This window comes from Procambarus clarkii, chromosome 20 (genome assembly GCF_040958095.1).
Source record: "Procambarus clarkii isolate CNS0578487 chromosome 20, FALCON_Pclarkii_2.0, whole genome shotgun sequence".
NCBI classification, from domain to species: domain Eukaryota; kingdom Metazoa; phylum Arthropoda; class Malacostraca; order Decapoda; family Cambaridae; genus Procambarus; species Procambarus clarkii.
The window spans coordinates 35,214,479-35,230,379 of NC_091169.1; the positions used below are offsets into that span (position 1 = coordinate 35,214,479).

Genomic DNA, 15,901 nt, shown 5'->3' on the forward strand with positions numbered 1-15,901 from the left:
TGCCTAATAAGCCAAGTTTTCATGAATTAATTGTTTTTCGACTACCTAACCTACCTAACCTAACCTAACCTAATTTTTTCGGCTACCTAACCTAACCTAACCTAAATTTTTCGGCTACCTAACCTAACCTAACCTAACCTATAAAGATAGGTTAGGTTAGGTAGGGTTGGTTAGGTTCGGTCATATATCTACGTTAATTTTAACTCCAATAAAAAAAAATTGACCTCATACATAATGAAATGGGTAGCTTTATCATTTCATAAGAAAAAAAATAGAGAAAATATATTAGTTCAGGAAAACTTGACTTATTAGGCAAATCGGGCCTTGCATAGTAGGCTGAGAAGTGCGTTCTGGCTATTAGGTACGACATATATATATATATATATATAACTATATAATATTATATATATATTATATAACTCGCATTTGTGTTCCTCACGTGTGCCCCAAAGAATGAGGTGATTTGGTAAAATGCTATGCCCAAGATTACTATCCGAGTGCCGGCGGTGGGGTGGTTCAAATAGCCTCGGCTATCACCTCATTATGTCCGGTCGTGATGGTCAAGTGGATTAAGGCGTCTTGTACATACCAGTTGCGTTGCTTCTGGGAGTATGGGTTCGAGTCACTTCTGGGGTGTGAGTTTTCAGTTGCATATTGTCCTGGGGACCATTCAGGCTTGTTCGCATTTGTGTTCCTCACGTGTGCCCCAAAGAATGAGGTGATTTGGTAAAATGCTATGCCCAAGATTACTATCCGAGTGCCGGCGGTGGGGTGGTTCAAATAGCCTCGGCTATCACCTCATTATGTCCGGTCGTGATGGTCAAGTGGATTAAGGCGTCTTGTACATACCAGTTGCGTTGCTTCTGGGAGTATGGGTTCGAGTCACTTCTGGGGTGTGAGTTTTCAGTTGCATATTGTCCTGGGGACCATTCAGGCTTGTTCGCATATATATATATATATATATATATATATATATATATATATATATATATATATATATATATATATATATATATATTAATAGCAAAGCAATAAATACATGCAAGCAAGTAATCTTCAAAAGCTGTAGACAATGTTTCACCTAAACCGTTGAACCTTAAGCATGCTGTAGGCTGGGGGTTATGTCTGTTTTGCCATCAAAAACCTCTCTATATACATTGTACAAATTATTCTAATAAAGACACCAGAGTCAGACGACTCAGTTACACAGATGTACCAGGTGACTCAAACCACATATTACTGACAGCCCCCACTGAACACCTGCAATATGTGCCGAAAAGGACATCATACATCACTGTGCAAATTTATTAAATAAAATTATTCAAATCCCAAAGTAATTAATATAAATTCTACACAAGTAGTGTTGCAAGGTATGAGAAGTTTAAAGCATACAATCACCAGCATCTCAAGTTGATGCAATATCGCCCACTGCCCAACTCCAAGTCAAGAATAGAGGGACCAAGATTGCCATTCGTGGCCTATTCGATCAAGGGTCCCAGAAAACCTTCATTACCAAGAGAGCGGCAGAGGCACTTAAATTAAAACCAGTAACACAGGTAAAATTAAACCTCTTAGGGTTCACGATAAATAGAGGACCCCAAGAATATACAGTAGTACAACCACTAGTAAGCATAGGTGGTTATATTAGGTCTGTCTAGGCCACAGTATTAGATCAAATCCCATTTAACCTAAAGTATTAAGGGTCTAGGGAACATAGCCAGATTCCTACCAAAAAATTGGAGTTAAATTGTCTGACAACAAATTAATGTCTGACCGCCTTATTGATGTAAATCTACTAGCTGGAGCAGACTACTATTACCAGTTTATTACTGGTCATGTTAAACAACTGGGCATGAATTTGCTCAAATCAGAAGGAGACTATCTACTTGCAAGTAAAATTTTAAACCTGAACAAGCCTATGCCTGCTAACGATCAATATTAATAAATTTAAACCATCAGCTGAAATTAATTCTCCAGCAACAGGCATACAGGAGAAAAAAAACTGACTAAATAAACCCAGGTTGAATCTGGTACAATTAATATCAGCCGACATGTTTCTATGACTCAGTGGATAATCAGCGGTCAGCAGCCTAAACCGGCACATCACAGCGACCAAGCCCCTGAACCCACTGTAGACCCAGAACTATTCTCGACAGTAATAATTGACCACACCGAGTCCTCTATGTAAAATCGATAGAATTAGGCTAGGAAATTCTAGTACCCAAGGAATCTCGTAGGAAGATGAAGTCATAAAGTAACTTCCATACCTACAAATTTACCAGGACCAAGGTCCAAATTAACCTGGCACATAAGGTCTGCCAAGAAAACCTTAGATAATTTATAATCTCGATCAGCTGTTCCGGTACAGTACATAAAACGATCAACTTGATTTCCACTCATACTATTTTCATGCGTTTAAAATCTTAAAGTCAGTAAACTCAGAGGCTCTCTCGCCTCAACACACAAAGCTCTAGGGAACAAAATTAAAGACAATTTGAACAATAAATTCATCAATTATATTTAACATGATAAGTATCATAATTCAACAATTCAACTTAATGTTCACTATGTCAAGATTTCAATACAATGCGAGTCATTACTCAAGAATTTGAGAACATTACGACTGTCTGTCCCTGTTAATCACACAACACCAAAGTTTGGGAAACACAAATACGTCACCTTAAGTTCTAACCTAACCTAACCTAACTCCCCGAGGGACGGAGACTAGGTTAAGATAGAGAGGAGGGGGTGGGGGGCTCGTTTGACAGTCAGTCTCCCTACCCACCCTGAGATCCAGGGGCCAGATTCACGAAGCAGTTACGCAAGCACTTACGAACGTGTACATCTTTCCTCAATCTTTGACGGCTTTGGTTACATTTATTAAACAGTTTACAAGCATGAAATCTTCCCATTCAACTGTTGTTATTGTTATAAACAGCCTCCTGGTGCTTCGGAGCTTATTAACTGTTTAATAATTGTAAACAAAGCCGCCAAATATTTGAGAAAAGGTGTACAGGTTCGTTTTTGTTTGCGTAAGTGCTTTCGTGAATCTGGCCTGGCAGGGCTGGCTGTGGGCTCGCTCCAGCTCGACCGTCGATCCGCTGTGTTTCTATCTGGTTTGTCTAATGTTGTCGAATGTACAGTTCCCCTGGGTATTTATGGGAAATCTTGAAGCTAAACCCCGCCCACCAGTAAGATAGCCTCAGGCTCTCTACCTAAAACCCTAGGCAGCGGTGCGCCTGAAGGATACACCCCAGCCAGCCGTCTGCAATTATCGGCTTTGCAGAAGGCAAGGTCACCTGACCTGACCTGACCTGACCCTTGGTCAATCTGTGGTCATTACTTCTAAAAGGTGATATCCCTTAATTACTAAGGCCAGCCCGCCTGGTGTTCTCAAATATTCTGTCTGACTGACTGTTGTTTGTGAATATCATTCAAACACATTTCTAGTGTTACACTATAAATTTCAAATCCACCAACAAAAAATCCAGCTCTGCCAACAAAAAAATCCAAATCCGCTAACAAAAAATCCAAATCCGCCAACAAAAAAATTCAATTCTGTAAACAAAATAATCTAAAATGTATTTGTACTCAAAAAAAGTAAGGTGGTGAAAGGGAAGAGGGCCCCACAGGAGGGGTGAGGGTCACAGGGGGACACGAGGGAGTGAGGGTGTTGTAGGGAGCGCCCAACGTAGCGACAGCAGTAACGGTCATGACCTTCCTGTACAGTAGTGTTGCCTTATCTGAACAGTCAGCATCGAACGAGCGAGCAAAGCAAGGTTGAAGGGAAGGGAAGGGAAGGGAAGGGAAGGGAAGGGAAGGGAAGGGAAGGGAAGGGAAGGGAAGGGAAGGGAAGGGAAGGGAAGGGAAGGGAAGGAGGCAGGCAGGAAGACAGGAAGGAAAGGAAAGGAGAGAGGGAAGAATTGCTCCTCACTACTATCAATAAACAGTTTGCAATCAAGTAATAACGTGCTTGTCTTGGAAGTTAGACGTAGATATATAAGAATACTTTGCAAGAGGGTAAATATAAAAATGTTGTGGATTCCTTCTCACATTAGCATGCAGGAACATGACAAAGTTGACGCCCTTGCTAAGGCTGCAGTAAATAAAGACAGTATTGAACGGAATCTTGAGTTACCAAATAGGTCCCTTAAAAGTGTCATTAGACGAGAACTCCTGGATGAATTTGAAGAAAGTAGAACTGTGCAAACTGGAACTAGCAGGTCCATTGTTCATCACAATGAAATGTGTGAAGTAAAACATGTGTATGGGGCAAGTAACAAAGTCAGTAGACTAACAGATGTTGTCACAGCTCGTATAAGACTTGGCTACAAGTATCTCTAGCAGTTCGGCTTGTATAGGGATCTAGATGAAGTAAAGTGTGTGGACAAAGACAGGGACATACACTCGAACACTATATCTTGGATTGTAGTAAAATTGAGCCTTTTAGAGATAAATCTAAGCTCACTCTGAATGATATGGCAACCTATCTTATTACCATGGATAAATTACCTGAAATCCTTGCACTGTACCCACATTTCGCTTCCAGTAGATGAACGACATGAGATTCAGAAACAAGTAGTGTATTGTGAGGATTAATAATAAACAGAAGCTCCCCTATGACTCTGTAATATCCCCATTGGTCAAACTATTATGTATTAGCGATAAGACCTACCATTAATGTATGATGACTTACTGTAAATATGTAGCTCTTGTAATAGCACTTTCTCTGTAACTAGCTGACATTGTAACTATAAGGTGTGAAGGATAGATGAAATTGTTTATGTAATAATCTAAGATGAGGTCTGATAAAGACCTTTTGTGCCCTCTGTAATGCTTTTGCGCTACCGCTCACAGGATGAGTATGGGGTGAACAATAACCTAGCCGCCTCCAGCGGTAACAAACAAAAATCAAGGGAGGGAAGGAAGGGAGAAAATGGGGGGAAAGAAAGAAAGAGAGAGCGAGAGAGAGAGAGCGAGAGAGAGCGAGAGAGAGCGAGAGAGAGCGAGAGAGAGCGAGCGAGAGAGAGCGAGCGAGAGAAAGCGAGAGAGAGAGCGAGAGAAAGCGAGAGAGAGAGCGAGAGAGAGCGAGAGAGAGCGAGCGAGAGAAGCGAGAGAGAGAGCGAGAGAGAGCGAGAGAAAGCGAGAGAGAGAGCGAGAGAGAGAGAGCGAGAGAGAGCGAGAGAGAGAGAGCGAGAGAGAGCGAGAGAGAGCGAGAGAGAGCGAGAGAGAGCGAGAGAGAGAGAGCGAGAGAGAGAGCGAGAGAGAGAGAGAGCGAGAGAGAGAGAGAGCGAGAGAGAGAGAGAGCGAGAGAGAGAGAGCGAGAGAGAGAGAGCGAGAGAGAGCGAGAGAGAGAGCGAGAGAGAGAGCGAGAGAGAGAGCGAGAGAGAGAGCGAGAGAGCGAGAGAGAGAGCGAGAGAGAGAGCGAGAGAGAGAACGAGAGAGAACGAGAGAGAACGAGAGAGAACGAGAGAGAGAACGAGAGAGAGAACGAGAGAGCGAGAGAGAGAACGAGAGAGAGCAAGAGAGAGCAAGAGAGAGCAAGAGAGTGCGAGAGAGTGCGAGAGAGTGAGTGGGCTGCGAGTTAGGGGTGTGGGTATTTGTATGCATGCTTTACCATCTCAGCGCTTTTTGCTTGGTAATTTAATGTACAGTATATCACCTTCACTACAAATTATGTCTTCCCACAAGGTCTGACTTCATCGCTCCACCCTAGGCGCGTCCTCGTCAGAGGGCTCATCTTTGCCTTGGCTCTCTCTCTCGTAATTCTGGTGACCTTAGACAGAAGATACCTTCACTTGGTCCAACAACGAGCACCATACCTTCCGGAATCAACTACTCACCACATGACCATCTCCAGCAGCAATAGTGTGAAAACAGAGCCAAGGGGCACAACCACCTCACAAAATATTTCACCTGCCAGTGATGATATTCCATTCCAGTACTTAATTAATGAACCACAACTCTGCAACCATGACAGTAACTTGTATGTCATCAACACTGTCGGTATTGGAGCCTGGGAGGAGAAGACCAGGAACCGCATCAGGAGCCTCTGGGCAAACCAGGCCTGGCATAACATAACAGGAATCAAGACTGTCTTCCTGACAGGTGCCGTCACAAACCCTAAGATAATGGCCGACTTGAAGGAAGAAAGTCACAGGTACCATGACATCATACAGTTCAGCTTTTTGGACACGTACAATAACTTCACCTTCAAGATTCTGGGTGCCCTACATTGGATCATCAACTTCTGCCCAACACCTGTCTGGGTACTTAAAAGTGACTCAGATGTTTTGGTGAACACATTTGAGCTCAACAGGTGAGTGAGACACATTTATTGTATTTAACTCCTAATAATTTTTATATTCAAATATTATTCATTAACTGCATTGAACTGGTGTGTGATAGACATCTACTGACACAGCGTCAATAAAATTAGCCCATAGAATAGTAAAACAATTTGGTGCACAACCTGTGTCAGGGATCTCACTGTCCTCAGAAGAGGCGAAGATATCAGTCATATGACACAACTACTGAACACAAGGATCGGTACAATGGCATATTTATTCCTAAAATTATGAATTTCTTTTATTTTTGCACACCATTATCATTACCTTGATAACCATGAATGTGCAGAATTCCCTTACACTTGTCCTTCCGTTGATGCAGAGATAAAAACAGGTAAGTAAATAATTATCAAAAGAAGACACGAAGCCATAAAGGCTATGTAGCCCAGTCTGTGTTGCTGAATACTAAAAAAAGGCACTTGATATCATTCAAGATGTCAATGCAAGAAAAAATGAACATAAAGTAAGTGTTATCAAAGGTATCAGACTCACCAAGGATTCTATCAAGGGGTAAATGACCCTGAGGGAAATTAGGAAACCAAGCCCTATAATCATGAAAATCGAGACGTTCTACAAGAGGTGCACAACTGTAAGTGGGATAATGAAGTTCAGACAAAAAGGAGCAGGATAATGTTCCAATAAATGACCGAGTTAAGTGTTTGTGACCGATATGTTACCTAGCCAAAACCGTTTCCCATCACTTATTATGGTGATAAGAGGAAGGCCAACGAGAATCGCCACTTTTTAACTGTATGCAGTTTATTACATGTAAAACCAGCGACCCCGTTCCTTGTCAAAGACTGCAGAATGAATGACCTGGTAGGAATCCCTTTCTGGGAAACGGTGCCAGCACGAATGGCCTCCTTGGTGGCGGTGTCTACAAGTTTGAGACAACTCCAATATGGTTGGGAACCCATATTCGACTTTTATATTTATATAGAGAGCCAATATTGGATTTCGACCAATACAGGATGCATTAGGTTAAAAGACTCCAGAACCATATGGGCAATGTGAGAGTCAATCACATTAACAATGGAACACTGACACAGAGAAAGCAGGGATTAAGAGCATACAAAATTGCATAAAGTTCTGCTGTGAAGATGCTAGTCTCTGAGAGAAGGCATATAGGTGTAAATTGGGAAGAACAATGGAGTAACCAACACCGTCGGTAGACTAAGACCCATATGTGAACAGAGCAATGGAATGTAAGAGGGAAAAGTGTCAAAGAAAATGGCTTTTCGAAATAGTTTGTTAAGTATATGCTGTCAGCATGTGGGACAGTGTCCCAAAATTCCACAAGCAGGACCATTCATTGGGGCAAAGCAGGAACACGAGAAGAGATGTGGCCAATGTGACCTGAAAATCTTGCAGATGAGCCACCCTTGTAGGGAAAGGAAGGCGGCAAGAGCAAACTGGTCCATGACGAGCAGTGTTCAAAGCAAGACACAAATGGGAGTTGGTACGTTGCAGGGGACGGTGCGAGGTAGACAAGGTAGTAAAGATCATGACGATCCTGTAAAGACAGGATGCCCGGCTTAAACATACAAACTAAAGCCAGGAAATGAGCTATTTTAATCAGATTCTGTTTCCTGCTGCACATCATCTGCTGTAACGGGCACCATGGATGATTCCTCCGAGTGCGTTGCCCCACTACACAGCTTGTCACGGTGTGGCTCTTTACTTCCATTCTCGCAAGTTGTAACCAGGTTCACTGCTTGATATTTGTTTCTAATCACCAAGTTACTCTAGGGCCTGCAATATGTTGCCAACCTTGCACTTAGTCAGGGAATGCTCATGTAGATGTGCATGCCTGAAGACAAGAGCTTGAGATGGATGCATCAGACATAACGGTGGATACAAGAATGCTGCTCAACACATTCGGCCAATCTCCTGTGCCAGGTAAGTACGACGGCTTACCATAGCCCGTGCTGCTTGGAACTTTATGTTCCAAGTAACTGAATCTAAAACAACAGCAGCTGCCCAACATTGATGTTGAGACATGCTGATTTTTTTTTATCTGAATGATTACTAGTCATCTAAAAATGGATAATGTTACAATGCACTCAATCATCCAATCATCCAATCACCGGGAGACAATGGGATCAGTTTAAGGGTTAGCTTTTCCTGAAATTTTAGTCTATGTCAGTGTGCTTTGACTGGCTAAATCATATGATCTGGAATGCTAATAGACATCTCTACATACGATTCTTGAAGGACTGGATAAAATCAGTTAGGAAAAATGGGAGATCTCGACAAGCTGCCAGCTTGTTGTCCCCATCAAGGCCACAAGAGATGGTGATCCTCAGGTTAATAATGGTTGTGGCAAGACCTACATGTGTTTGGTGTTATATGAAACCTAAATATACTGAATGAATAACATGCATACCTTTGTTGCTTGATAAATCCTGTTCCAAACCAGGATTTATCAAGCACCTAGTTTCCACTTACAAAATTTGTATAGCTTTTCTCAGTCATGGCAGCTTGCTTTGTACTTGTATGAACAATTCATGAGCTCTGAAGTGCCATAAGGTTGTCTATAACTTGATTAAACAACCTTGGGTCGAGAACAACCTCACAGCATTTCAAAGCTCATAAACTGTTTAGCAAACACAGCTTTAGACACCATGATCAAGGAAAGATGTACAGGTGTCATAAGTGCACACACAAATGCTTGATGAATCCTGGCCCAGGTGTCCTTTTTCTTTTAAAAAATACTTAATGGCCACAATGATGAACACCTGATTTACCCAAGGGCCATTAACCCTACTGGCCTCGACAAGGACAGGAAGCAGGCGGCTTCAGCAGGTAGGCAGTTCCATATTTTATATGGAACCGTCTACCATATTTTATATTCAAATATTCCATATTTTATATTCACCAACAGGGTTTATAACCCTGTGAGTGAGAGGGTTTATAACTCCTGTTCTCAGTCCTACATTACTTTACCTACATTAATTCCTCCCTTGCAGATTTCTAAAGGAATATGATGAGAAAACAAACTACAGTAGAAACCACTTCATATGCAGGAAGACAAAAAATCCATCTCCCCCATGTCGCCAAACTTGTCAACAAGTCAAGTGGAGAGTGAGCCTTGATGAGTACCCCCACAAATATTACCCAGCTTACTGCTATGGTCCTGGCTATATTATCCCAAGGTAATGTCCATGCTACAGGGACACTACATACTCCAAACCAATTCTTTATATTTCTCTTCTACAACCGAATTGTGGCCTGAAAAAGCTAAATCAGGAATGTGCATATTGATAAATGGATAATTATAATCATGCATTATCCTCTATGTTACAGTGTATGCGCAATTACTGACAGCAAACGTCTTTTTGCTACACCCAGCAAGTATCTTTTTAAAACTAGATATGATAGGGAAATATGACCGGAGTCACTGCTGTAAACAACCAATGGCTAGAATGGCGGGATCCAAGAGTCAATGCTCGATCCTGCAGGCACAAATAGGTGCGGACACTAACGGTGTGTAAACTACATGCATCTTATTCTTATTTTTTAATTGCTGGTTTTAGGATTTTTAGCAAAGAATTTGATATACTCCCACAGAAAGAAGTCACAAGTGCAAAACTGCAGGAACCTAGGAAGCCACAGGATGGGGCCTAGTCATCTATCCCAGGGGATCTGAAAACTTTATCTTACCAAGAACCCCCCCCCCCCCCCCAAGTACAATGAGCCTTAGCCTAGTATCCCAAACTAAAAATTATTTTCCCACACTTCATGTGTGTGAAGTGTGGATTTGCAACTACAACCACACATGTTTACAATCATTAAACAAATTTGTATATAAAAGTTACCTGTTAGTACTGACAAAAACAAACAATGTAGAATTTTGTACAATTATACTGTATTGCACTGCTTTCTCTCATCTCACCATGGACCCATTTAGGAACTTCTGATCTATATCACTTATAAAATTATTCCTTTACTCCATCAGTGTGGTCAATGTCTCATGTAGAGCAAGAATAAAGACGAGCGTGTGATCCTGCATCAAGAATCACCTACTCTTAGTAACTGACTGATCAAGAACTGCCAGCAGTATATACCAAAATCATTCATAGGTTGTGCACCAGTAACACTTCTTTAATTAAGCAGTGCCACATTTTATAAAATGTACAGTACTGTACTCTCTCAAGTAGTTATTTAACATTTTAATTTGTTTTACAGAAGACTGGTAGCACATCTGTATGGTGCAGCCAACAAGACTCATCCCTTCAGAATGGAGGATGTCTATTACACTGGACTTATCCCTCAAAAACTAAAATGGAGCAATGCGATAGACAACATAGCCAATCGTTTTCCATGGCGCCCAAGATTTTGGAAAAAATCATTTGAAAATACTGACCTCATGATACTAGAATTAGAAGAGCATTTAGGGCAAGGAGCATCCAGCAAAGTGTGGAACAAAATTCTTAAAAATAGAGGCTTTTTATCTTACATAAATAATAAAACCGTATTAGAGCCATAGCAAAACATGCATAAAAGCAGAAATATATACAGTATTATTATTTACCTGCAGTACACTGAAAAAGTTATCAATGGCAGGTCCATTCCTTCTAATGAACATTTTTCTCCGTGCCACCCACCATGCCGATTTCTTTATAAGCCTTTCTTTCTCAAAATAATTATCATTCATGAACACCGTTCAATCTAATCAATCAATCAATCTTACTAATTGTATTTAAATAGTACTGTGCTGAATTGTACATTTTACAAACACAAATACAATACTGTAATCTAAATGTGATTACAGTATTTGAATTACATGTCCTTCCACGAAGATAGATTTACAGGAGAGACATATTTTCTTCTTGTATTAATAAAGTACAGTATCTTAAAATTAAATAAGCAGTATTTGTGAATATTTGAAAATTTAATGACCAGTATGAAGTTTATATCATGAATACCTGTAATTGTTGATTCAGTGTCAGCTGTTTTGCAAGTGGTGAGTGGCATACTGCCCCAAAAAGTGAGTCAGATGCTTGCATGCAACTCAGTGACTTTTAGAGCATTTGTGTACTCACCTAATTGTGCTTGCGGGATTGAGCTTCGTCTCTTTGGTCCCGCCTCTCAACTGTCATTCAACTGATATACAGATTTGAAACTGTGTATTGAGTCAGCCTCCACCACATCACTTCCTAGTGCATTCCAGTTGTTAACTACTCTGACACTGAAAAAATTCTTTCTAATGTGTCTGTGGCTCATTTGGATACTAAGTTTCCACCTGTGACCCCCTTGTTCATGTTCCACTATGTATAGGAATGTATTGTTCGTGCATAGGAGTGGCCATGTGTGCATGACCTTATTGCTAATATTCCATCTTCAACAAATTGAGTTGTGAAGATAAGAGAACGAGATGCTGGATGTCTGTCAATCTTGTGGGGTAACAACAAATTACAAAATGTATATGTACTGTCACAAAGTAACAGGTATAAAAGTAAATCTTCACAGCATTTAAAGAAACCAAAGTAACAATGCTCGGTAATGGAATCAACTGACAGGATTCTCCTAGATGTAGAAATGGAAGGAAGCAAATTTACTGACATGGCTTCTGGTATAAAATCCACCCAGATGTTCTTTATCTCCAGGAAAGTTTTAAAGGCATCAATGTAAGCGCCAATCTTGGGATGCCGCACTGACAATGTTCATAAGTCTTACAACTATTTTTGTTGTTCAGTGCTCAAAATAAGATTGTGACAGTTTTACTAACAGTGGTCAATGCAAATGAATTACAGTAGAACCCAAAAGTCTGGGGATTCAATTACAATGGCAGGGCAGAGATGTTTTCTTTCACCTGATGGCTTTGTTCACCTAGAAGTAAATAGGTTTGCCATAGTTTGACAATTGTTGGATTGGGTCCTAGCAAAGGTCAGTCATTGGCCTAGGGGGGGACCTCATTTAGCTATAACAGGCCTTCTGTTCCCAACAAAGGGAAACAAAATCTAATCCATAAATTGAAGGAAAACCGACACACGTCTGACTAATATTATCCAATAGGAACACAAATCTTAATATTATACATAAAAAGGTATTAATCAGAGAAATTCTAGCACCTGTGGCACCACACCCAAGAATATTGACCAGAAAAATATTACTGAACCCCACCTTGTATCATTTTTGTAGTCAGTTCTATTAACATTCAGCATGATGTGGAAAAAAACATGAAAATTAAGGAATAAATATTGACGCAAATTTCAGATCATGAAAGTGAAATCCTAATTGAATTAATATTAACTTAATATTTGATTTTTACCTATATTAAAAACCATTTGCAAAGAAGCTCGTCAAATTACTGTCGATTCTTTACTTTTGGAATTGCACATACTGTACGGGTGTACAGCTCTTACTGGAATTCATTAATCTATTGGTTAATAACGTTAGCCATTACTGGTCAATGGGTTAATAATGTTTTTCACTACTCTGTGGTATTAACTACATATCTACAACTATTCCACAATAAACACAGTGCTCTCAACTTTCATCCATTTTCATTAACTAGAATACACACATATGCAACTAACATATATTTAAATCCTCATAAAATTTATGAAATTAAAAATCAAACTTTAGGCTAATAAATGAAAATGGTTACGATATATTATTCCTAAACAAAAAGAAGTACACCATTTTAAAACAAACTTAAACATTAGATTAGTACAATGATAACACATTATTACTGAACATATATTTTAATTAAGTATACAATACATATACATCATACAAGATATATCCAAAAAGAGCCCCAGGTTATACAAGATGTGTATAGAGGATATTATTTGTAATTCCACTACATTTGCAACCTTTGCATTCCAATTAAAACAAATATTTTTATATCAAAAGTTTATATTATATTGGTGAAAATATCATGTTCTTCAATTCTATCATGCTCATGTTTTCATGTTATATACATGAAAATATCATGTACATAATTATACATATTTCATTACCTTATGCAACGTCAGTCAACAGGACAAATTGAAGGATGACTAAATATTTTGAAGAATGCCCTGTAAGCCTAATCATTCATTAAAATAATTAATGTAAATAAATATGTACAAATGCCCCTTTTGTTTTCTTGTTCTAGAATAAATCTAGATAAAGACTTCAAGTTAGCTTGATATTGTATTAATATGACTGGTAAATATATTGTGTTGCAATGCTGGCCTGGTATAATTCCTCTAATAACAAAGTTGGCCAAATTGAAGAATGGATCAACAAATTCCCGCATCCCCAAGGCCTGGTCGAGTACCGGGCCGCGGGGACGTTAAGCCCGAAATCATCTTAAGATAACCCCTGCTGACCAAATCACATTTATAGTGCCCAAACATTATCAGTCAACATTAGAATTAACTAAAAAATTATCTTGTTATTCATCTTGTTATAAAACAACACATGATCAGGAGAGGTCTGCTGATACCTTCACCAATACCACTCAGATGTTACCAATTGATAAATAACATACCAATTGTACCAATTATCTATAAATAAAACTCATTCAAAACCAACTACAAAGCTGGTATTTTATTAATTGAACAGCCACACCGTAGAATAAAACTAGATTAATTTACAGTGCTTCTAACTTTACCATAATTACTTTACTTGCAGAATATTTGCTACTTAGGAAGATAAAAAAAAAATAAAGTTGCCATATAACCAAGACAACCACTCATCAGGTACCCTGGTATGCTTTATACTTCAAGCAATAACTCTTCTACCATCTACCATCTACTAACACTTGCCATCTTGCGTACATGAACTATTTTATTCCTCTCTCAACCACTTTCTACTTTTATGTCTGGTCAAAATTTGTTTTCTTATGATGTATATTCCAAATTGACTCATTTTATAGAAAACAAAATTCTTTAAGTTTGCAATACAGTAGAATTGTTTTCCAACAAAATGTATAATAACCTGCTCTTCAGAAAAATACATTATTAGTACAGTACTTCATGCAATGCAGCCACCTATTCCACCTGTACACTTTATGTATTTGCTCACGATCTGGCTTCTCAACTCGGAAATATTTTATCTCCTTGTCTATATAAACTAATCATACACTTCTGTACATCCAAAACTCGCTCATATTTAAGTGTTGGACGGAGGTGCAATTTAATATGCAATAAAAAAATTGTAATCATCTTCACAATGTATTTAAATAAAGCAAAGATACCTTAATTCACAAGTTGTTATCTTACACTAGGATGACGTAACGTACAGGATGCTAACTTAAAAATACATTAAATATAATAAACAGGGTATCAGTTGCTGTTTTCAAAGTATCTTTTATATTTATTAAAATCTTCAAAAACTCTCATTTAAAAATGCTTTGACACATTTTATTGAAAAATCTTAAATGATAGATTAAAACTTATTTCAACAATATTTGCACTATATTTCCATTTCCTAAGCAGTTACACTGTAGTTTCTGTCATAATCTTGAGAAGGTTATTTCTTGCCTGTGTAAGCGCCTTAAAGGCTTCTTCGGCTCCAGGTGCCTTGCACTTATCGGGATGAACTAGCGCTGCTAATCGCCGATATGCTTTGTTCACTTCATCCCTAAGTCACAAGAATTACATTAATTTCATGATTCTTTTTACTTAATCTATTTGTAACAAGTTAAAAGTATTTCTCATACCTTGATAAACTTAAGCTACCACTCATAACCTCATAACCTTATTTTAAGAAATTTGCATATAAAACCATCATATGCAAGTAATGTGAGAAATGTTACGGAAATACGAAGTGCAACTTTCTACTTCATAAAGTTTATTAGTGTGTGCAGTGACAGAATAACTATGCTAGGTGAATAAGTGACAAGTGTGGGGAAGCATATTCCAGCAAAATCAAGGTTAGTTTAATGAGATGAAGATGATGATGAGGCAAAGATACGGTGTGACAAAGAAGAATGAATTGTCACACTTTATAAGGTAAAGTTCCTATTTGTCAGCCAGAACCAATATCGGTCACCACTTGGAAAAGAAAACTATCACCTGAAGAGTAGAATAACATACAAAATACTTCAAATATACAGGTTTTACATGTACAAATATGTAAGACATCTAAAGCGAAACAAAAGGTTCACAAAACTTTAATGTCATACAAGATAAAACTGTTAGTCCAAAATTGTCATTAAACTAATGAGAAATTAAGGCAGTACAGTACCTGATGTGTGAAGACTGGACACCCTTAAACAGTTTCCTGATCATTATTATTTGACTTTAGTGACTTACAATACATAGTTGAAATAATTATCTCTAAAGCTATTTTGATGATATTTCCAAATTTAAATACTGTATAAGAATGATGCTGTCTTTTTCAAAAGGATGAAATGCAGAGCAAAGAGAGTATATCTTGATTAATCTGTCCAGTTAAACCAATATTTTCAAGCAGGACTCCTTGCATCATGCATATCAATGTGGTATCATTATGGATTACAAAGGAAAAGAAATCTCACACAATCACAAAAAAATCAGATTCATCTCTATTGGAAGAACACAATGAACACAATTCCTATGTTTTGTTGCATGATTGAA

General features: G+C 38.7%; 2 protein-coding genes across 7 annotated transcripts in view; one reads left to right on the top strand and one right to left on the bottom strand.

Annotated features, from left to right (window-relative positions):
• The first annotated feature begins 5,382 nt into the window (after window positions 1–5,382).
• LOC123755550 (beta-1,3-galactosyltransferase 2-like) lies at window positions 5,383–13,045 on the top strand. The gene is made up of 3 exons (XM_045738311.2): window positions 5,383–6,319; window positions 9,317–9,502; window positions 10,536–13,045. The coding sequence occupies exons 1-3, from the start codon at window positions 5,847–5,849 to the stop codon at window positions 10,834–10,836; spliced, it is 960 nt and encodes a 319-aa protein (XP_045594267.2). The 5' UTR covers window positions 5,383–5,846; the 3' UTR covers window positions 10,837–13,045.
• The window catches only part of LOC123755316 (dnaJ homolog subfamily C member 27), a 128,271-nt gene continuing 125,408 nt past the window's right edge, over window positions 13,039–15,901 (bottom strand). For all 6 annotated transcript variants that reach the window (XM_069327860.1, XM_069327861.1, XM_069327859.1 and 3 more), the window contains one exon: window positions 13,039–14,924. In XM_069327860.1, coding sequence (XP_069183961.1) covers window positions 14,780–14,924 — 145 coding nt within the window. In that variant the 3' untranslated portion in view covers window positions 13,039–14,779. The remainder of the gene's footprint in view (window positions 14,925–15,901) is intronic.

What these genes read in the sequence shown, in the direction of transcription:
- LOC123755550 (XM_045738311.2), top strand. Translation starts at nt 5,847, where the DNA reads ATGACCATCTCCAGCAGCAATAGTGTGAAAACAGAGCCAAGGGGCACA. An exon ending in AACACATTTGAGCTCAACAG is followed by an intron (nt 6,320 to 9,316) that starts GTGAGTGAGACA and finishes CCTCCCTTGCAG; the next exon opens with ATTTCTAAAGGAATATGATG. An exon ending in CCTGGCTATATTATCCCAAG is followed by an intron (nt 9,503 to 10,535) that starts GTAATGTCCATG and finishes TTTGTTTTACAG; the next exon opens with AAGACTGGTAGCACATCTGT.